The sequence below is a fragment of the Gambusia affinis genome, linkage group LG23 (genome assembly GCF_019740435.1).
Source record: "Gambusia affinis linkage group LG23, SWU_Gaff_1.0, whole genome shotgun sequence".
NCBI lineage: Eukaryota > Metazoa > Chordata > Actinopteri > Cyprinodontiformes > Poeciliidae > Gambusia > Gambusia affinis.
In genome coordinates, this window is record NC_057890.1 from 1842180 (window position 1) to 1866220 (window position 24041).

The 24041-nt window shown below is 39.8% G+C and overlaps 1 protein-coding gene across 3 annotated transcripts in view; it reads left to right on the forward strand.

Moving 5' to 3' along the window:
• Positions 1–24041, forward strand: part of scube1 (signal peptide, CUB domain, EGF-like 1) — a 91858-nt gene that overhangs the window by 5900 nt on the left and 61917 nt on the right. For all 3 annotated transcript variants that reach the window (XM_044108454.1, XM_044108452.1, XM_044108453.1), the window contains 3 exons: positions 4795–4917; positions 16007–16132; positions 23645–23779. In XM_044108454.1, the coding sequence (XP_043964389.1) occupies positions 16102–16132; positions 23645–23779 (166 nt within the window). In that variant the 5' untranslated portion in view covers positions 4795–4917; positions 16007–16101. The remainder of the gene's footprint in view (positions 1–4794; positions 4918–16006; positions 16133–23644; positions 23780–24041) is intronic.

A 24041-nucleotide genomic window follows, 5' to 3' on the forward strand; every position in this document is an offset into this window, starting at 1 on the left:
ATCATTTCATAGCATGTTTTGGACTTATGTCAATTTATCTTAATAAATTTATCTTAACAAATGTGAATTTATTGTGGCAGCAAATTTGTTCCTCAGATTTTGTTTGCTGAGGGGAAGTGAAGTCTAGATGCGAAGCTTTTCACTATAGATCAGGTGGAGCTGGGAAGGAAAGAGTCATTTTATCTCTTTATTGTTGATGTGTTTACAGTTACAGTTGGCATAAAATGTGATTCCAGACACAATCAGCAGAAATGATTAAAGTGGGAACTTCATGAGTTCAAACCAATTAAAACATGAACACATTTCTGTGTTAGCTAACAGCAGGAAGGTTCTGGGTTCACATCCCAGGGCCTTCTGACACACTTCCTCTTGATTCTCAGTACGTTGTCTGGGATTTCTCCTATTGAGCTGGATTTCTCCAGTCGAACAGAAGGAGACATCCATCCATCCATCCATCCATCCATCCATCCATCCATCCATCCATCCATCCATCCATCCATCCATCCATCCATTTTCTAACACCCTTGTCTCTAGTGGGGTCAGGAGGGTTGCTGGTGTCTATCTCCAGCTAACATTCCGGGGGAGAGCCAGGGTCACCCTGGACAGGTCGCCAGTCTGTCGCAGCAGAAGGAGACATTAATTACGAACGACGATGCTGATTTTCTGCTCTGCTTTAGAAATGTAGTCCGTCTGTAGTTTTAGTGATGGGAGTGGAGGAAGTGAACAAAGTCATTCAGTCTTGAGTCGGTCAGGGTTCCAAATATTGAATTAACATCAACAGTCGCCTGGTTTGGCTTGCTCTTTGTCTCTTCGTTGTGGAGTTCAGGTTGTTTACAGCGGAGGCAACTTGTGGGAAACTGTGTAGAGTCAAACTGGTGTGTTACATATGTCACGGCCAAATGTTAGAGATGGGCTAAAATTAAAACTTCACCTCGGTTTGCTCAAAAACCGAGGGGAAGCAAGCAGCATAGATCAAGTTAGCTTTTTACTGGGATATGGCTAAAGTGTGACTTAAACAGCTTTTAAGGTATGTGTTATGTACATGTTTAGGGTTAGACACAAACTGGGTTACAAAAAGTGAACCGGAGTCAAGCCAGTGTCAATAATAATTGATATACAAATGTGCGTGTGTATATATGTGTGTGTAAATGTTGGTTTTGGAAGTGGTAGGAAGCAGTGGGTTGGAACTGCTGCTGTCATAAGTCCCAGGAGAAGCAGGCAGCAGGGGCCCAATATCGACCCTGCAGCAGGAGCGGCACATTGTTCTGGGTGGAGAGTCATTATGGAGACAATCTGCTACCACAGCAGGCTGACGTAGGGGGGGGGGGGGCATGGATGTCCACAACCCCTAAACACACAGGAAACTTGTTGCTGCTTGGTTCCTCCATTTCACACTTTCCTTTTCTCACTCACTTATTGTTTTTCTATTATTATTATTACATACTTGTAAGGATCAGACGTTTGGGGGAAAAGGTTTGCAGACTGACTCACTGGATAGCACGAACCAAAACGTCTATATGTGATTTGCGTTTGTAATGAAGCGTCCTTCCATCGCTAGATTTAAGACCAGATGAGACCAGCTCCTCTATCAATAACCTGATCAATGGAGGAGCCCTAAAGCCGCCTGTTTGCCGTGTCCTCAGCTGCCAGATCTTGGCTTTCCTCATGCAGAATAGTCTGGGCTTTAGTGAACACTCATCAGAAGGAAGACAGAGAATAAGAATCAGTCAAAGTTGCAAATCAGTTCACATTGAGGCTGGAAGACCCAGCTGACTTGGTGACAAGAAGTCGTCAAATGCTCAGCAGGTTCTTCTGATGCTTTTATTTTATAACCTGAGGAAAATGGAATTTCTATTTTGCCACTGATGTTGGTTTGAGTTTGTCTAGTTAGTGTTGAATCTGGTGATCACTTTGTTTAATGGCTGTTCTAAATGATTATTTTAATAAGCGAGTAATCCATCATTTATTCTAATGCCTAATCAGTTAATCAAATAAAAAAACTGAGCTGTTCTTAAGCTAGTGAAAGAGAAAGTTCTTGTAAAATCGATTCAGTTCGTTTATTTAATCAGAAAAAAAGATTGCTAAGAATTCAGACTGAAATGATTCATTTGATTAATTTTGATGAATCAGTTCTTGAAATAGTTCTCAACTAATTTTATTGATCGATCAATAACTGTACCATACAGATTATTATTATTATTTTTTTAAAAAGGCCATTTACTAATAAAACTACATATGCAGGCCAAAACTGTACAAAAAATCTATACATTTTGCATTTCCGATAAAAAGACATTTATCTGTAAAAATGTTTTACACAAAACTCCTCAGGTGTTACAGCTTTAGCTTCACTGGGTTCAAATTCACTAGAGGAATGCAAAGTTATTGCATTTTAGGCAAAAAGGAATTGAGTTGTTGCTTTATTTGTATCTTTTAATGTGTTTCTAATATTGCATAGAAAAAGCTTAAGTGATTAAATGAAATATCTACAGAATGTACCAAATGTTGTATCTGAATAAATGATTACAAATCTAATTGTTAGTTGCAGCCCTACTTATAACTCAGTACCATTCAGATCACTTTTCATTCCACGTTTCAACTGTGAAAAGTTTCTTTTTTTTTTTGCAAAACCAGATAAGAAATAAAACATTTCACAATAACTTTTTAGAAAACTTATATTGAGCCTTTTATATTACACTTCACTTTCAGTTACAAGTTTGAAGCATGAATAAGCTTTTTCATAAAATGGATATTTATAACCTATTTTCTTTTCACATCATTTCTCTTTTTTATCATCTGTAGCCTACGTGTAATGTTAGCCAGATTCTGCACTAAGATCACAGGTAAAAGTTGAAGTCTGATGGCGAAGGAAAAATAAGATGGTGAAAAAAAACAAAAAAACAAAAAAACAAACTTGTTGTCAGGTTGGATGCCTGTTGTGGATGTTTCCTGCTGAAGTCTTTCGGGACATTTTATTGTGAAACTCCAATTCCGTTTTGCAGCACATCCCTGAGCTGCGTTGTCTGTTCGATTTAATTTAAAACAGTTTTCAAATTTAAAGTGATCTCACTGGTCGGACTCTTTGAGTCTCTTTCTTTGCGGCGCTTCGTTCTGTCTAACACTAAAAGCACTTAGTGTTCATCACCAGCTCATTGGTGGAAATGAGAGCGATGCGCAACACAAATAATCATAAGACCGGAACACAGTTTGTTAAATAGTAACATCATTTATTGAAATCTCAATCCAGATCATTTTAATTCAGGAAAATTAGGTTCTTGAATCATTCAGTGAATTGTCACAGTTTGTTTTTAAGAGAAACTGAAAGTTTTGAAATAACAGTCAGTCAAGAAACGCTTAATGTATTTTGCATGTGGAATTTAACCATATCCTTTTTCATGACTGACTTACTGCTTAAATGTAGATATGTTTTGGCCTAGACAGTTTAGTTCTGATCTTTTTTTTTTTTTTTTCCACCAGGGTTTTTTTTTTTTGTGGGTTCTAGTGTCCCTTATATGACAGTAGGCTGACAGGAAGTGGGGAGAGAGAGGGGGGAAGACAGGCGGCAAATGTTGGCCGGGTCGGGAATCGAACCCGCAACGGCCGCGTTGAGGACTTAAGGCCTCCAAATGTGGGTTGCTCTATCCCCTACGCCACCACAGCACACCCCAGTTCTGATCTTGTTAATACAAATCTGGTCTCTGTTGGGTCTTTGAGAGATCTTCTGTTGTTAATGGACTTTGCCATTTATGAATTATCACCAAGCACAAGAGTTCCCTGACATGACAAAAAAATTCAGTGGGGAGATCATTATGAAGTTGGCAGCAGATCTGACTCCATCCGTACCAAAAACACCAACATGTACAGGTCAGCAGGGAAATTCGAAAGAAGAGGACCACACTGACCTTTTGCCAAGGTGGAAACTCGCCTCGCCCTGGCAGCACTCCATGCAGCTTCAGGCAGAGCGTAGGCTTTTCATGACCTTCATGTCAAGATACATGAAGGTCATGTATCTTGACATGATCAGGCGATGTGTGCTGGGAATCACTGAGGAATGGTTCAGAGCTGTGGGGACACGCAACAAGAATAATGTCTGACTGGACACCTTCAGTTAAACTCCTAAAAACTGTTTGGAGGTAGTTTTAAAAAAGAGGAAACCTAAAGACTGTTGGAGTCCTGACAAGCAAACAAACTAATATACAGACCCATTCAATAAATTAGAATATTAAAAAAACAAAAAAAAAAAAACAAACCAATTTAATTTAGCTACTTTATCAATTACTGAACTACATTACATAAATTAATAACCAGATGGATGAGTTTAATCCTTTATTTCTGTTAATTATGGGGATTTTTCCAGTTACAGCTCATACAAACATTTAAATGATACTTAGTAACAATAATATTAACAATAAATAGCTAAATAATGCTGAATAACATTACATTAGATAAATCAATAAAAAAAACTATTTTGAAAAACAGAAATGTGGGCTTAATCAAAACCATTGTTGACAAACCTGAATGTTTTATTTTCCACTTTAGTCCATAATTAAGGTGAGCCACACCTGCAGCACCAGCTGGGTGCTGTCCTGTAAGCCGTCAGGTAAAAACGTCTGCAAGAAATATTTTACCAGTTGCCCCTCTGACCACACCGCTGCCCTTCGGAGCCTCTCATTTTGGCGCAGATGCCGATCCGGCCCGTCGGAGCGGAGTGCCATTAGTCATAATGAAACGCTGTGAGCTCATTGAATTCTCAGTGACTCGGCTCTAATGAGGTATCGATGTTTGCTGCTTGTGCAGATGCAGACGAGTGTGCAGAAGGCTCAGACGACTGTCACATCGACGCCCTCTGCCAGAACACGCCCAACTCTTACAACTGCATCTGCAAGCCGGGCTACACTGGAGATGGGAAGCAGTGTGAGGGTAAGTTCCTGTCGCCTAATGCTTCCTGGGGCTCACTGACAAACAGGCCAATGTCATTCCTGCTCAAAGGTTTTGCGTAACACGCCGGTTCTTTTAAATTTAGAGGTAACTTCAGCCTAAAAACTACATTAGCTTTGTTCGGGTCAAACAGATTGTTACTAGAACTGCTGGCTGGAAAGTTGAGACAAAAGCTTCTTTCATCAGACCAGTGAAGGATGGAGCTTCTGTTCCCCTTTGACCATCTGTGTCACCGCCGCTTTAGGGCTTGACGATACGGCTGAAAAACGTATCACGATATAAGCATTTTGTATCAGTCTGAATCAATAATTATTAATATTGATAGTTATGGATTCATTTTTTCTCATTTTAAATAGTGGAAATACTGCCAAACTAGTGGCATGCCCTTTCCTGTTTTAGCCACAACTTTCTCTTTTTTATTTCTAAGCAGTTACAAGGTGAAACGTGGAACTGCTGGCCACATGTTAGTCAACAGCTTGTTGCTAGGTAACCAAAGAGTGAGTGGATTAGCTGATGCTGCCCACCTTCCTTAGCGGGATGTGAGCACAAGCAGCACAAGCAGAACAAGCCTTTCCTCTGCCTACATCTCCCAGAATGCTGTTCAGGTCTGGATCAGAGTTCAGTGAATATTCTACATACAGAATATAGCATAATATAACATGTACTGTTTGGAGATATTGCTTGCGATATATATTGTTATTGATTAACTATCCAGCCGTAATGTGCATTTAAACTGATCATTCAGTCACAGAGCCTACTTGACCAACAACTATAAACATATAAACAGTAGAAGAAGAACTAGAATGGGACAGAGAGGCTGATGCATGTCACAGCTCTGGTTTAGGATATTCACCTGCATTTTACTTCCTGTAAGTTTCAGTTAATGAGGATTGTTTCTCTGAGCTGCAGTGTTTTATTGTGTGCGTCTGGGTGTGTGTGTATATGTGTGTCTTGGAGTATGTCTCTACCTGCTTCGCACACGCAGAAGCTGCATTATTTGTCCATTCCTCCTTGAAAAATGTCTGAAGCTCGGTCAGATTGGAGAGAGAGTGTCTGTCAATGACAATTTTTAAGTATTGCCTCACACTTTCAAGTGGATTTAGGCACATTAGCACACTGATAGCTGGTAGTCTATGTCTTCCAGCTTTTAGATGCATGTCTGCTTCAAGAACATGATAAAAACAGCTGACTTTCCTTCTCAGCATCTTATCAAGTACTGCAGTTTCCTGGTAAGAAGTCATTTAATTCAGGTGTGTTGGAACAGGGGTACATCTGGAGTTCGGGCCGTCCTGTGTGAGGCCTGTCTCTAATGGGTTTCTCGACAGCATTCTTTAATGACGGTGGAGTTCCTTCCGCTAAGCACAGAACGTCTGCAGCTCCTCCAGAACTACCATGAAGTTATTCATGTTAAAAGTCTCTATGTTCTTTAAGTGGTTAATACTCCTCAGCCATGTGTTAGTAGGTTTTCCAGTCTTCCAGTTTTCAGATGATGGATTGAACAGACCTCCACAAAGTGTTCAAAGTGTTTTAATCTTCTCCACATTTGCTCTGACCTGTCTGCAGTGTTCCTTGGTCTTTGTGTTAAACAATTTCTAATACAAATACTATGTGTTTGTATACTATGTATTTGTATTAGAAACACAAGGCTGTTAAACAAAAATGTCCAGCTGCTGAGGTTTTCTTTCACCCTGCAAACCCTTAGCGCACCTGTTCACCCTCTCACCTATGGTGGCGCTGCAATAGCCACTGAAGGAAACAACACGAAAACCTCTGAAGAAGACAACAAAAGCAACTTCCTTCTTTATGAAATGTAAACTAAAACAGAGTGCCGTCATATTATATCGGTTGTAGGATTTCTCCTTTGTCTTCAATAAAAGACTATGAACCATTTCTCCTGCTGGCACAAGACTTGAGCTTTTGCTTTAGTTGTATTTACCCAGAATGCCCCACTCTGTAGTCCGCTTCCTACTTTTGGAGCGGTCTCCAGTTCCCTTGACACTCACACCAGAGTTCACTTCAACTGAACCCAAACGGAGGTCTGTAAGTGGACCAGAGCTTGATTCACACCTTCCCAGGTAAACTGGACTGAAGTTCGATTAAAGTGAGCTAGCTGGAGCTGGTGTGAATGCACCTTTACCCAATTTCATCTTTCAGACAAGTAATGTACAGACAGAGACATTACAAAGGCATAGGTATGAATGTATTGTTCAGAAGGACAAAAATGTCAAATCATATTAATTTGGGACAACCAGAGTCCTGTGAATCATTTCTCCATATCTGATGAAAACATGAGACTAACTGGCCATAGAGGCTTTATTGACATCAATAATGGATTTTTGAGTTTGAATTCAGTTAAATTGAAGTGAATCAAGAGGCTGACAGCAATACTGAAACAACAGAAATGTCCTACACTGGTTGTGTCCTGAATGTGGCAAAAATCTCCCACCAAGCAGTGGAGCTTCTTTCAAAGGAAACATTCAGGTTTGGCTAAAATCTCCCTAAACCATCAAGGAAAATCTATCTGGGTATTTTCTAACTAAATTTGAACTTCTGGGCCACCATCCCATATGTAGAAAAACAACACAGCACTTCACTAAATGAACTCCATGCCCAGAGTAAAACTGACTGCTCGGAAACTGGAGAGAATTTTATTTTTCAACATAATCAGACATCTGAATAATCAAATGAATGACTTCATCTGAGGAAAATGAATGTTTTGGAAACGATGATCTGCGAGGTCAGCAGAACGGTTCCTCACAGTCTTTATAGATTTGCAGAATGTTTGTGTGATCGAGGAGTCAAATATTACAATGTCAAGATTGAGTGCATCTGATTTATGTTAAGTTAAATGTTCAGTTAAAAGAAAATGTTTCCCTTGGATTAACACTTAGTGAGGACCACAGTATGTTTCCATGTATTTGTTTTATAAGTGAAATCTGAAACGGGATGTAACTGAACCTAGTAACACAAATGAAGGAATGTGTGTTTGGTCGATTAGTTTCTTGTTTTGCCTGTTTTCTTGGCAATAAATGTTAGAGTCTTGGAAAGTGTGTTTGCTTTGGTGAAAACGGTGCCACGTAGTAAAATGCACTGGTGGTTTGAACAGCGTAGAGGAGCATGAAAAACTTTCCAAATCCTCTCTGCTAATGCCAAGCACGCTTTGGTGGAGGCAGTGTGATGATGTGGGGTGGAATGTTCCTCAGTAGAAATACAAGGCTTTTCATCAGTCCTATATGAAAGGCCTTGTAGCTTTATCTGAAATAAAGCTACACAGAAATGGCTTAAAGACAACAAAGGTTGATGTCCTGAAGTCGCCCAAAAACTAAAATATCGCAATTGCGATGTTTCCATTAAGTAAGAAGCATGATTAAAATTACATGTAAATTAGTTATTTCAAGCAATAAGTCATTTAAAAAACAGGCTGCGCCATCATCCTCCAACTATTTCCTGTTGCCTTTTTCTTTGTGGTTTTCACCAGTAGTAAAATCTTGATCATGTGACCCGTGTGACGTGAAAAAAGTGTTTTCATTGCAGTTTTGTGAAGTAAACCGATTTTTATACTTCCAATAAAACCCACCTTTTCCTAATCCCCAAAATGTTTTATCAAAAAATTAGTTTTTTTTTTTTTTCTAAATTGGCGTGTTTCTATTAAGTGGATTTATTTTTGCAATGTCAATTTACGCAATTTATACAGTCAGTGGAAATGCAGCTGCTGCTTACGTCGTACCTCCATATGTGTGTTTGCATTTATGTGACTGAGGGGAAGAGCATGAGTCTGAGTGTCTAATTAAATCCCGGGTCCACATCCACTGCCTGGATAATCAGTGTGTGTGGGGGCCGGGCTTCACCACATACCTGATCCCGTTGGTCTCTTTACAACACACTGAGATCAATCAGAACCCACCACTCCCCCATCCCCGTAACGAAGCAACAGCTCCTGACAGAGACTCCAAATTGAGACAGATGGTGGATGGGAGGATACCCCCTCATCCCTGTTGATTAGGTATGAAGGCTGTAATTGGCTGACTGTGTTTTCCATCAACAGGCATCATTGGCCATTTCACTAGCTGGTACCATTATGGGCTCCGCTATTCCTGGAAGCACCTGAAAGCAGTCGAGCCGCTGCACTCCCACTCTGCATCTTTCAGGTCGTCTCTGGTTCGGTGTTATCAGCGTCGGCTCATATCAGTGAACAGTCACTCAGCGCTCAAGGAAAATATGCGCAAGAAACTGGATCAAACCAAGAACGCCTCTCCCATCTTTATTTTTCACCTCACAGAAACGAGATCTCTCTTTTTATGTGAAATATTAGCAGAAGTGCAAAAACATGAGAGTCTGATTGTGTGATAATGTGTTGTACAGTGGTGCATGTGATGTGTACAATGATCTGATTTCTACTGCTTGTGTTCACAATCAGAAATGTAACGGCTGTCAAACACTTTTAATCCTTTCACTCAATTAAAAAACAAAACAGCCCATTAAATTTTTACATCAGCATATTAAATGTCACACATTGTGTGTTATCGAGACATTAGACCCATTCAAATGTTATTAAAATGATCATTTCACCAAGTGAAACAATACAGCAGGTAAAAGCATAATTTTTCATTGTAAATATATTTCTAAATATGCTGTTGACGTCAAATTTTCACCAGCTGTTGACAACAACCCAAGTAATCCATACATAGAGAGAAATGTTCAGAAATGAATTTGAAATGACTGGTGTTGAACAACTGTGGTTGTAATGCCTGTACTTCAGTTAATTAAGATTTTACACTTGCAGCTAATGACACAACATTTAAGATTATAATATTATTTTGTCAGACCAATGAAAAATATTTTTGATACAGAAATATGTGCTTAGTAAAAATTGTGCATAATTCCTTCTAAAAGGTACTTTTAACCTATGGAATGCATATCATAATATATTGCATATTCCTATATACCACAATCTGACAGAAATAAGTACACAATTCTTAAATGAAAGCAAAGTTCAAGAACAGCATCTCCACAGCATGATGCTGCCACCCTTGTGTTTTGCTGTGAGATGATGATGCGTAATGTAAGTTGTATTTTTTTAACAGGTGAAAAAGTTCAGTTTTGATTTCGGTTGCTTTACTTAGAGTGTGTAGGCTTGTTTTGGGCAACGCTAGCGGGATAGCATCAAAGGCGACGTCTAGGCTGTCTTTTTCTACGAGTGTTAAAATCACCCAACATCATGACCTTATGAGTACTTGGAGTTTGAGTCAGATAAGAAATCTGAGAATTGACCTGAAAAGCATATCAAGGATCTGGCAGATGACTTTTTATGGTTTGCAATTTAAGTGGCAAGAACTAAGAGTTGCAGTGCATCCAGAAAACATTCACACTGTTTCACTTTTTCCACATTTTGTTATGCTACAGTCTTATTCCAAATAAGCTCGTAAACTAAAATCATTTCTTTCCTCATACTTCTACACACAAACACCCCATTATGACATTGTGGAAAAGACTGTTTTGCAAATGTATCAAATGGAGAAACCAAAAAAAAAAAAAAAAAAAATGTCATATAGATATACTTATCTTCTCTATAAGTATTCAAAGACTTTGCTTAATGCTTTGTTGATGCAATTTTGGCAGCAATTGCAGACTCAAATCTGAAAAATCTGGAATAATGGCCATTGGGCACCAAATGTAGTTTAGATTTCATTAAAAAATAGTGCAATGCACATTTATTTTATATCGACTGGAAACAACAAATCTGATGCCAACTTTAAGGCTGGCTATGCTACAAATTCAGATACATCACTTTTTTTATACAAAGAGGAGAATTTTCTATGGTCCAATAAAGATTGTTGTTTCTTAATTTAGATTGAAAATTCTCAAAACCACAGTATGATATGGACCTGACCTGAACAGAAAGTCTGTTTTAGGGTTGATCACACTTTAATTTAGGGCAACTCAACTGACTGCCATGTGGGATGATAACTGAGTAGATGGTCAGCTCTCAGTCAGGTCGGTCTCTACACGCTGTAGGCAGAAGACGTCTAGTCACAGAGCTGTTTTAAAATAAAGAGGAATGAACCGAGACCTGGTAGTTACTATCACATCTTCTCTAGATGAGCTGCAATATCTGCACACTACATCTTGAGCGAATAATATCTAAGTACAGTACTCTGTGTGCCTGTCACTGTTTTACAGTCTGCAATACATTTTTGTTATGTTTTTTGACAAATAGAACTCTGGTCTTCATCTTCAGGAAGATATTCTGTCAGTTTTACGCTTTAATCTGTTTCTCTGTTATGATGAGCTTGGCAGCTGGAGAGTAGAACTCTGGTAAGAAATGAGGATTCATGCTCAACAGCTGGCGTTGTTCTTTTATGATAACAAAAGAAACTTCATATCTGGTGACGTGGACAAAGTGTCCCGTTGTCAAACACAGCATCACCTATAATTTGACTGTCGAACAACACTTTCAATGAAAACGTGTCGTTTCCATGCACAAATATTTCAACATGGCAACTAATATCTGCAACTATTCCATCAACTTTTAGCTCTCAAATAAAGAAGAATTCTTTGTCTAATAATTGAAACTATTCCTGCAATTTGTCAACACCAAACAACAGTAAGAGTTGTAAGGTGGCAACAGCAAGTAGAGTCCTGGAGTGTGGGACCTTGTGCCTGTCTCCTTGTGTCTCTCTGGCCTGTGGGCTGCTGCTTGTGTGCTTTACTGCGACCTACCTCTATGCCGGCCATAATCCTGCTTTGAGGGGACGCCTGGTGTCTGTATGGCTGAGGTGAAGCCAGGAGCCAGGTCTAATTGGGTTTTGTTGCTCTTGCGGGCAGAGCGTTGCAAGCATTTTACCCTTCTCACAATTCTACCAACATCGAAACCTCCAGGTGACGAGTTCTTACAAAGCTACCCTCAAGGCAGTTCAAAGCAGCACTTCGAACTGCCTTGTTGCTGAAGATGTGCTATATAAGTAAAATGACCTCTACCTGTCCATACACACTTCTCAAACACACACCCATCCAAAGAATCCGAATAGTTGACGATCATTCATGTGCCCGTTCCTACTCTGTTAATGTGATCTGTCTACTTTGAGGACAAATGGTCAAGGACACTATTAGGATCTTGAAAATGTATTTTTGTAGAGTAAAACTGCCTGGGTCCATGTAGGGCACCAACTTCTCCACACGGTTTGGCCGCAATTCTGAGAGAAACCAAGTGCAATCTTCTAATAGAAAAAAGGATAAATGCTGCCTTTGCTGGTCGGTTTAGGCTTTCATTTGTTTGCATGATTTACTGTCTTTTTGTGGTCATGGCAAATTTTTATTTGTTGATGTGAGATATTTAATCTAGGCAGTTCTGCGCCATTTAAAGCACTGTGTAAACATGTAACACTGACTCATGCCTAAATGAAGGTTGTGTGTCTCCTGAACAGTGAAATCAGATCTATCGTCTGCTCTAACGGATTGAAAACAGGAAGAAAACATTAGTTGCAGATCATGACACATGTGGTTGTCAGGGACGGCCCTCCATAGATGCTGCAGCCTCATCTTCCAAAGCTCTTGCTGATAATCTTCAACTTTTTGTCAAGTGGAGTCAGTGTAGCTGGAGAAACAGCAGAATATGTTTTGACAGACCCAAATGAAGATGTGGGAAGACTTTATAGCCGCCAGGAATGTTTGTGTAAACGACGTCTGTGGTGATTATTCCACTGGTAGATGATAGTTAAGGTTCTACATGTTTTGTTGATTAAAATTCACATCCTATGACATTATTCAGACATTAAGTAAAAAATGCATTGCAAAATTATATTGCGTCAGGCTACAAAATAAACAGATGAAAAAAATAGGGAATAGGGAATTGTTTATATATATATATATATATATATATATATATATATATATATATATATATATATATATATAACCACATTAGGGCTACAAGGTTTTGGTAGCACTGCTGCCTTGGAGCAGGAAGGTCCTCGGTCTGAATCCCAGCCGAGAATCTTTTCTGCATGGAGTTTGCATGTTTCTCCCAGAGTGTCAGTGGGTTCTCTCCAGGTACTCCAGCTTCCTCCCACAGTCCAAAAACATGACTGTTAGGTTGACTGGTCTCTGTTATTAGTCCTTAGGTCACCTCTCCTTCCATGGAAACTTGAAAAACTCATGGTTTTTGACAAAAGGTATTTGTGCTAGGGTTAAGTACTTATCGTTATAAATTTATCTCGTGAAACTGCAATGGAAACATGTTTTTGTTAGCATCATTTCAGTCACATGTTCAACAGCTGGATAGTACTACTGGCGAAAGCGATGAAGAAGACGACAGGAAGTGGTAGGAGGACGATGGATTGGTTTTGCTGTCTCCACCGGAGCTCTGTTCACAAAATGTATGCATCATTCGAATGTGTTTAATTCTGTAATTGGCAGACTACATTGAACTGTTTGAGTACATCCAGTGTTCAGACTACACTATTTGCATTATGAGGATGTCTGATTCAATTAAAAGCTGCTGGAAAATGTTAGCTTGTGTCAGCTTTCCCTAAATTATCATCAAGTGTTACAAATCCATGACAATCTGACATACTTTTACTGAAGCCCTGGTGTCAGGTGCTGTGAAAACATATTTGCCTCATTGAAGTACAGAGGCAGATTCTGCTGTGAACTCCAACAGACACAGGTGACACCCACCTGACCCGCTTACCAGAGACCGCTTTAACAAAATCCTCTCAGATTGGTGATGAGGGACACAGTATAGGTGAGAGAGGGGGAGGGAGAAGTCTCAGACTTAGTAGGCCATTGTCTGCCTGGCGTCTGGAGCTCCGTCATCAGCCAGCCACTCTTCTTACTGGCTGCTTACTGGCACACTTACATAACTCAGCACAGACACCCAGAAATGGATCCAACCCCACTCAGATTGTGTCTGAACACATCTCTGCCTAACTTTTGTCTACCTGACTTCTCTTTACTCTCACCCACTGGGGGTCGGTAATAATCCACCAGGTGCAACGTCTTTTTTTATCTCTTAAGTACGCTTCAAACTATTTATCTTCTAAAAATGAGAAAGCCTTATCCATGGAATAACCAGACATATAGAAAATGTGCAATGTTTTGGGGGAATAGTGCAGATTTTACAGAAGATTCAACACGTTCAGCTGCACGTTGTCCCAAAAAACAAAAAACAATCCATCATCCTTCTAGTATTTCCTGTAGTCTTTAATGGAAACATGGAAACATAAATGATGATCTACCATTTAATACAACTGGTAACCCGTTCAGGAGGTCACTCATACAACTTCTACTGCTATTATTTTATTTTTTCCATTTTTTTCTCCAAAGAGTTTTTGTGGCACTAGTGGCTTGTATTTTTGCGACAGTAGGCAGACAGGAAGGAGGGCGAGGAGACGGGGGAAGGTCGCCGGGACCCGGAGTTGAATCTGTGACGTCCACGTCGAGGACTAAGGCCTCCAAGCGTGGGGCATGCTAACCCCCTGCGCCACCACAGCACGTGCCTTCTACTGCTATTTTTGACGACTTTTTTATTTTTCATTGCTCAGTTGAACAAATAGCTTTATTTTAGCAATTTCATACTTCCCTACATATAAGAAGCACATGTGCAGTTCTTTTCACTACCTTAGTTTAATTCTTGTAGATTCTTACATTTGGGTATTAAATATTGGTTACTGTTAACTTGCATGTGTTTGTCAGATTGCATTTGAACGCTCCGAGGTCCATTTGCGTGATTATTATGGTTGTATTATTTTAACACTTCCAGGCATTAATGGGTTTTATCTTTCATATGACCAGTTTTCAAGGCTCGGCTGTCATTTTCCAGACACATGTTGTGTTCTCCACGGCTCTGTGAAGTCACTGACAGTAAACTTCACTTCCCCAGATCCTTCTTACACTTTACAACCATGAAGGCTAAAGTTACACTCTGGTCCTCTTATGTCCATCTGAGAGTTGGAGCCAGAGAATTGTGAGTGACTGTGATGTACAATTAGTTGCCTGCAATCTTTTTAGAATTGACTGAAAGCTATTAGGCAGTGGAGCAGCTAGCAGGAGTCTGTTTTAACTCCATTCCTCTTCTGGCAATTAGAATTAAAAAAATATGCTCAGATCCTGTTGACTTGTTCTCCTTTAATGTGCATAATGTAAAAATAATTTCTCTATAGTTGTTGGGTTGTACTATCTTTTACAACTTCCAAAACCATTAAAGTTTGAGATGCACCGGTTAATGTTTTGTAATTTTTGATTTCGTTTTTCTTTTTATAGAATAAAAAAAAAGTGCTGATAGTTTTTAATAGACATCACATGTTGACATAATGCTGCTTTATAATTTTTTATTTCACATTATATCTAAAATATATATTTAAAATATTTGTGACGTTTCAAGCACAAATACCAATGTATTCTGTCTGAATTTTGTTTAACCAACAACACTTAATGCATAATTGGGAAGCATAAAGGAAAAGATGAATGTTCAACAAAAAACCCTTGGAATGCGTCACTTCCATCTGCATTCGGCTCCATTAACCCAAATTAAAAACGGACTATCACTGCACATCTCCTGAACACATTGTTCCCACAGTTGAAGATGGTGGTGGCAGCATTGAGCTGTGGGATCTTTTTATTCTTCAGCAGGGACAGGACAGCTGGTCGTTGCCGATGGAAACGTGGACAGAGCTAAATACAGGAAAACCCTTGGGACAACAAAACTAAATCACCCTAAATGTACAGCCACACTTACAACGGAAGGGTTAGAATGGCCTAGTCAAAGTTCAGATCACACTTTTTAGATTTTTGTTCAGACATTTAAAAACTGTGTATTATTTTTCATTCACTTCACAGTCATGCACCACTTTGTGTTGATACATTAAAGTTTGTGGGAAATGTACACAATTAAAAGGAAACAAATCTAAACATTACAGCGGATTTAAATTCCAAAGATGCATGAAGCTCGATCGAAATAAAAGCTGAGGCGGCTTAGACAAACAAAAACAATAACTGAACACATTCAGAACATAAAGTCACAACATAAGATCATAAACATAGTTTGGGTAACATGGACTGCTTTCTCTTTCAGACGTGGATGAATGTACGAATGACTACAATGGGGGCTGTGTCCATGAATGCATCAACATACCTGGGAACTACAGGTGCACCTGCTACGATGGATTCATGCTGGCCCACGATGGACACAACTGTTTAGGTATGAATGGCTTTTGTTGGAACTTCTGGCCTTCTGCCTGGCTTATCGCTTAATGCTACCAGGATGAACTTCTTCAGGAAAACGTTGTTTCGCTTCCCATGCTGACACACCAACAACTATTTCACAGCACTGAAATGTCCGACATTAATTTATACAAAGCTTCTCTGAGCTCTCACCATTATCTGTCAACTTTTAGGTATCGGCTTTGACTAGGACATTGCAATATGTCGATTCTCTTCTTTTTCAGACATTTTGTGGTGAGTTTATGTTTGATTATATTGTTCTGCCTCACTGGAGTGTTTTCTTTACAGGGATTGTGTCCATACTTTTTGCCATGACGGCCAAAATTGTCAAGTTGCCAACATTCAATGGTCTTTTATCAAATTAAAACTCAAAAGATTTAGACAATATTTTAATGGTGTAAAGTAGTTTCATTTTTTGTAGACAAGAAATCTGTAAATTATTGTTGATCCAACATTTCAACATTTGAACAGCTGTCACTTAATACAGCTGATGTATTAAATGACAAGCAAAATATTTTCCAAAGCTTTTTTGGAAAGCTTTTATTGTCCTCAGTTTTCTCTTTCTTTTTTCCTCTTTCTTTTCTTGTTTACATTTATGCAACAAAGGTTGGGCAGCGCTCACTAATTTTAGCAAAGTGTCATCAAAGTGTGGCTACTATTGATTGTAGCAATCTGTGCCACCCACTGGATGTAGGGAGAAACAACGAGGTCCATCCATCCATCTATCCATCCATCCATCCATCCATCGATAGTCTTTGGTTGTTGTCTTTGATTGGGTGAACAAAATGCTGCCTAAGTTCAATAGTTGTTAGCGGATGTTTAGTGTGCTACGGAGCAGAAAGCTGACATTGTTGTTTCTCCCTACATCCAGTGGGTGGCGCAGGTTGCTACAATCGATAGTAGCCTCACAGGCACACCTGCTACAGGGGTGTCAAACTCCAGACCTCAAGGGCCGCTGTCCTGCAACTTTTAGATGTGACTCTGTTGCATCACAGCTGAATAGAATAATTGGGTCATTAGCAAGGCTCTGGAGAACTGATCTACACAAGGAGGAGGTACTGAAGCCATTTCAGTCCAGCGTTTTGTACCTGTGGCACATCTAAAAACTGCAGGACACCGGCCCTTGAGGACTGGAGTTTGACACCTGTGCGCTAGAAAGAAACAAACTCCTCCAGTTCAACACTTTCATTCTATTGGCTGAGAGGTTGCCAGGCGACTTTTCCAAACGGTGGTTCCAAAAGCAAGCAGAGAATGTTTTGTAAGTGAGCAGAGTCCCAGGAGAAACTAAAGGCCCCAACATACTCAGGCGAGCTTCAGTCCACAGACTGAAAGCGGACGTCTGCTGGACATGTCCGCGCAAGGATGATTTTTTTATGACCGCGTACACGTACTCGGTGTCGCACATTAAACTGCCCGGTGGAAACAATGTTCACATCAAACTGGTTTTTATGTGTGAGCGTGAGGAGAAGTTTTGAGTAAGCATCACAAGTTTTGAGAAGAAAGGTAAGAAGTGCTGCTTTCAAAATAAAAATGTTAGCAAAAGTATTAAAAGTTTTGAGAACAAAAGACATGAAATCCTGCTTTCAGACTGAAAATGTTTGTGCTCTTGGATTGTGGCAGAAAAAATCCTCCATATAGCTTTGGTTGGTTGCTGGTTTGATTTAGAAGGTGCAGAAGAAGAGAACGTTGGAGGGCAGACAGGTTGGTTTTGGAGTGTTGATTAAGAGCAGCCTTTAACCTGCTGAGTGTGTGAGGATGTTATAGAGTAGGAGCTGTAACTTGAATGAACCAGGAAGTATAAAGCAATTGACTGAAGGCTAGCTATCTGAGCAGCTAGCATTAGCTTGTTTTCCTGGTGTTTTTCTATATGTTTCCTGAAAATTTAGGGATTTGTTCAACACAGATAGTTTAGGAGGAGGTATTTTGTATGTATGGTCATGATATGTAGAAAATCCTGTAATTTACAAAAAACATGATGTAATTTCTTCTGTATATACAGTGTAGTTAGCATATTAAAGCCCACACAAGACAACCATACTAAACAAAAGCAGTATACCTAAGCAGTGTATTGCTGAAAGTTGGCTTCTTTATATCATTCTGTTAGCCATCTGACTGTTGTCTTTCACTGTATATGTTGTGTTTAAGTTCAGGATTGTGGATTAAGCAGAAGGTATTCGGGTTGCTAATTCAAACAGTCACTGGTATTTACTGCCTGGCGAGAGGAAACCAGCTGTGTCTGTCCCTAAACCTCAAGACTGGCTTTACTAGATGTTGACTGGATGCAGCCTTAATGAGCTGCTGCTGATTAAATCAGAGTTCAAACGAGGCAGTAAAGTGTGAAATCTCAGGCAGAATATCTGTGATCACAGAGGCAGCAGCGGCTTTGTGCTCAGATCTCCCGTCCCGTTTTTAATTCCTGCGGTTTCTCATTTCACAAACTGACATTACAGATTCAGCCAAACTTTTTTTTTTTTATTAAAACTTGTAGTAAAGTTTTCAGTTTTAAGCTGTGCCTCAAACACAAAAATCTTTTCTTCTGTGTTATCCTACTGCCAGCTCAGGAAGTTGGGTCTGGTTGCCCTACTGTGTCAAGGCAGATTTACCCTACAACAGTTGTATCATGACATTGAAAGGGATATATCCTCATAGTAATTACAAATTGTAATGTTCATATCCTGCCTAATGAGAGCCAAAGTATTTCCTTACAAACTATTTTAAATGTTATGGAAGTTTTTTTTTCATGTTTTTTTGTGACTAAATGTCATAAGTCAGTTCATTTCTTACTTCCAAATAAAAAGTTCAGTCATAAATCCAAACATTCAGTTGAAATGATTTTTTTTCCATAAAACCCAACATTAGATAAGACAGAATTGTTCAGTTTTTATTTTTTAAAATTACATTGTGTTTTTTTTTTTTTTTTAGATTTTTTTTTTTTCATGTTTATTACATTTGCAAGAATTGGAGGGTGTTTTACTGCAGGTATGGTTGTTGCATTTAAAAAAAATATCTGGCACCACAGGCAAAGAACATTATGTAGAAATATCAACGCAAAATCTCAAAACATCAGCCAGGAAAATATAGCTTGAACACAAATGGATGAAACAATTACAATACAGCGTAATTATTTTTTAATCACTCTCAACTGTATTATTCATCAGGAGATATACTTTTAAACACCACGACGTGTAGTCATGTGCTTCCATTTCCTTTCCCATACATTGCTTCCGCTAACAAAAACGTGCTTCGTTATTACAATATGAGTCATCATAACACTGTTTTCCAGCTTTGCCGAGTTCAAAGGCGATGGAAAGTAAAATTATACGCCTTCCGGTACCAGAGTCAGACTTGTCAGATTCCTTCCTCACAAATTAATCCTATCCCAAAAATGAAGTCAGTCCCTGACGAGGTCAGCGTTGGGTTCAGGTTTATGAGTCGTGAAACCCAGCAGGACTGATGCAGATCAGCCGCCGCTTTTTCCTCTTTTGTCACTTTGGGTCCTCAACGTGCTGCAGTTTAATTTGAAAACTATTTTCCCAGCTTGCTTGTCAGAGTTCAGACTCCTTTCATTTCACATTCTGCTCACATCCTCCGGGCCTGCTTGCAAAAACTCTATAAAGGCTCTGCGGGTTTTAATGGACCTGGAGCTATGATATTGAGAAACCTCACGGCCTTGTAGTTTAAATGACAAACCCGACGTTGGAAAAACTGCGGACATCGGTTTTGTATGAGCGTTCAGGAAGTTGCTCCATCATCTCAGCAGATGCACCGTGTCAGTAACTGAGAACATTAACTGATTTAAGGTCGGCTATTTGTCCTCTAATTAAAATGCCGTCCTTTTTGGTTTCTTCGCTTCCTTTTGATTTCTACTCTGTTTATTTGGGTTCGCAGTGGACACAGCTGGACCCAATGTGCCGCCGGTTGCGTGACTTCTTTGAATGTCTGCTGCACTTGCGCAAGTTTATTTTCCTTTCCTCCAACGTGTCTTTTCCATTCCAAACCTTGGATCTCAGATTTGGATCCAAGGTGAGCAGTCGTGGAGAACTGTGTGCAGATTTTGGCATGCTGCAGACAGGAGGTGTGGGACTGCAGACACAATGAAATAAAATCAGGACATTTATGAAATCAAAGCCATCTGCCTTATTACCAATCAAGCCAAGCTAATCCAGATTCTTTAACAATTCATAAAGTAAGCTAGCTAGTTGAAATTATTATAATGTTTAATCTCAATTTAGAATTAATGAAGTATTTTTGAACTATTTTTTTTTCACAGTTAGGATTAATAAAGTATTTTGAGCAGAGTGTTTTACACAATTTATTATTATCTAGGCCGATATTTTGTCCCAACAGAAGTAAACCTGCCAGTGTTCTGACAAGGTGTCACCTAAAACATGGACATCGCCATCATGGATCAACAAACATTGCCTTTTAGGTTACGGTGCACCGTTACACATATTCCTACCAAACATATCCAGTACAGTCCTCTCTGTTTGTTCTACCCAGGTACCAATCGAATAGTTTTATACCTGAACACATGGAGGATGTTTATGAAGTACAACAATCTGTATTACAGCTTCCAAAGGAGCACAAAGCATTTTCTAGGCACAGAGAACCATTTTACAGGACAATCACGTTACCTTTAATTGTTATGAAAATGCTGTATATATCAAACATGACTTAAAAGAAATTTGACTTTGCATTTTAAGACCTTATAATTGGGCCTCTGTCTCTAAAAATTCCTGCTCTTTCAGAAACTCCGCCTTTAAGAAGTCATCACGTCATGGCTCCTCTATTAACCCTTTAACGTTTTTACTAGCCCTGCAATGAGCAGTAGCTTCTTTAATGAGCTCAGCAGATGTTTGCTAATTACTGCTTGCTAGTCTGAAGGAGCTGAGTGGGGAGGGGCTGCTCTGTCAGCCTGGATACTGGAGCTCCAAGGAGGAGATGAGAGAACTGACCTGCTGTCTGAACTGAGCGAACCGAGGAGAAAGCCTTTAATAGTGTCACTCTGTCAGAGCGACAACTTTCCTCTGCGGAGAGAGGAGAACCTTCCAGAAGGACGACCATCTCGATCCACCAATCAGGTCTGGAGATGGACAAAAGGCACCTGAAGGACCTCAGACCAGCAGACACAAGATGAGACCAAGACTGAGCTCAGGTGTGAATGGAAGAAACCAGGAAAAATTCTCTACTGCGAAGCATGGTGGTGGCAACATCATGCCATTGGGGATGTTTTGCAGCAGCAGGAACTGACTGACTAGTCAGGACAGAGAGAAAGATGAATGCAGTGATGAACAGAGTAGATGAAAACCTGCTGCAGAGCATCCTGACGTCAGACTGAGGTCAAGGTTCATTAGTTCAGCAGGATGACGACCCAGAGGAGAGGCTTCAGAACCTCTCTGTGAACGTCCTGGAGGAGACAAACCAGAGACCAGACTGGAATCTGATTGGACATCTCCAGAGAGATCTGAAAATGACAGACGTCTCCATCCAGCCTGCTGGAGCTGGAGAAGAGCAGGAGGGAAGAACTTGAGAACGACTGGAGGCATTAAAAGCTGCCAAAGGTGGATCAACGAAGCATTAAGCAAAGGCTCTGTAAAAGTGATTTTCTTTGTTTTATATTTTTAGTGAGTTTGTAAAACTCTTTTTTTTTACACCATTTTGTCCTAGTGGAGTACGTGTGTCTATAATTTGGAAAGAGATTAGTTTAACACAATTTGGATCAAGACAAGAGCAAGAAAATGTGGAAAAAGTGAAACATTGTGAATGAAGCACATCCTCACTGTGTTTAGATGGAGCTTCACCTCATTTGAGCCCAACGTGAAAAGAGGGGGGTGGTGGCTGAAACTGAAAAAAAAAAAAAAAAAAAAAAACACCTCTGGCCATGTTTGTGTAGAAACTGGAATGGCATTTCTTTCCTCTTAACTTTCTCCTCAAGCGGCCAGAAGATTAAAGTCATCAGTCATATTAATGGCATCCATTACGGCTCAGGATTGACCTAAAATAGTGTTAGGAAGTGCTGTGAAAACAAAGCAGAAGTTCACCAAGGACACGATTTATGCTCACAACGTAGAACCTGCGCTGCTATATTTACACTGGAGCTGGAACTTTATGGGCCTGCAGCAGAAGAACTCAGTGAAGTCATCGTTGAGGTCCGTTAGACCGTCACAGAACCTTCTGAATATCCAACATCATTCATTCAGGGGAAGCTGCGAAGAGCAGCTGAGCTGTATGGCGCTCTGCTTTTATTATTATTAATTGATGACATTTTCTCTAATCTCTGTCCACGTACAACTGAATTTGTTAAAAACTGTTGTGTACATTTTAAAAAGTCATCTTACTCAGTTACACGTTCCTTTCTATTTGTTAGAACTGAATAGTACTTTTATGTGATAATCATTTACAGCATATTGTGATTATTATTGTTAATCTTGTTTATATGTAGTTTAAACATTTTTTTATCTTTTGTGTGGGCCTATTGCTGCCTGAATTTCCCCTGTTTGAGACAGTAAATGCTATTCTATTCTATTCTATTCTATTCTATTCTATTCTATTCTATTCTATTCTATTCTATTCTACTACACCTAACCCAGTAAACCAACTCCGTTCACCAGAGAGAATATTCTAATAAACCACATATTTCTCAAAGTATTCATATGGCTAAAAAAACAACCTGAACTACAACATGAAGAGAAGAAAAACTCAGTAATACTGTCTGAGTGCTTTTATTTAATACAAAAAAGGAACGATTGTTGAAGTGGTGTTGAAATTTTCATCTTGAAACTCAGAAATGTCCAGGTTTCTTCTTTTGGCTGAAATTCACTCCTTTTATTTTCCTACTTACAATGGCCCTAACAGGCTGCTGTATTTTTTTATTTTTTTTTTAAAGGAGCGATGGATACACATTTGGCCGATAGGTTCTGGCGTAGCGACTTTGAAAGCTTAGTGTAGCTTTCATCCAGTGCCGGGCCGGTCCAGTTGCGACCTCTTGCCATCTGCCTTTTCTTCCTCCTCTCTGGTTTTGAGTCCTGCCTCAGGCTGGCGGCCCGTCTCCACACCTCAGACTAAACACAGCGCACAGTCACCATGTCAGGCCCGGGCTTACACACACGCCCACGTACAGAAGCTGTCACGTCTGATTACTGTACAAGACGGTTGGCCACTTCACTGAAAACTTTATAAGCCTTTCAGCAGCACAGTGCAGGATGAACTGCTTCCCTGCAGTTCGGAGCGACGCCTGCTAACACTTAGCGCCAGGCTTTTCATCCAGCCACAGAATCCACCTGTTAGTGTGATAGGACAGCATGGCTGTTCCTCCTGGGTCCCTGTAAGATTCCTGACTCTGGTGTCAACATCACTGAGCACACAAACTCTGACTCATATGCTGTTATTAATGCAGCTCAGTAAGTGATGAGCGTTTGTTCCACTGCTGCCTCTCATCCCTTGCCTCTGTGCTGTCTCTCTCTCTCTCTGTGTGTGTGTGTGTGTCCAGATGTGGACGAGTGCCTGGACAACAACGGAGGATGCCAGCAGGTGTGTGTGAACACAATGGGAAGCTACGAGTGTCAGTGTACAGACGGCTTCTTCCTGAGCGACAACCAGCACACCTGCATCCACCGCTCTGATGGTAAGACTGGAAGAGACCAGAGAGATAACACCAGGTTACAAGAAATCTTTTTTGGAAGTTGTCTGTTTTTTTTTGTTGTTTTTTTTATGTATCTAGATTAGGACTATTTTCCACTGCTGAATCCAAAAGTGACATCCATTTTTCTCTATCAGGTTTTTATTTAAATTTTATTTAGAGAAATCTGATCTTCTGACTTAATCTGTGACATTTTTGTAACATTAACACTTCATTTCTGTTCATATTTCTCATCCAAAATGGTTTT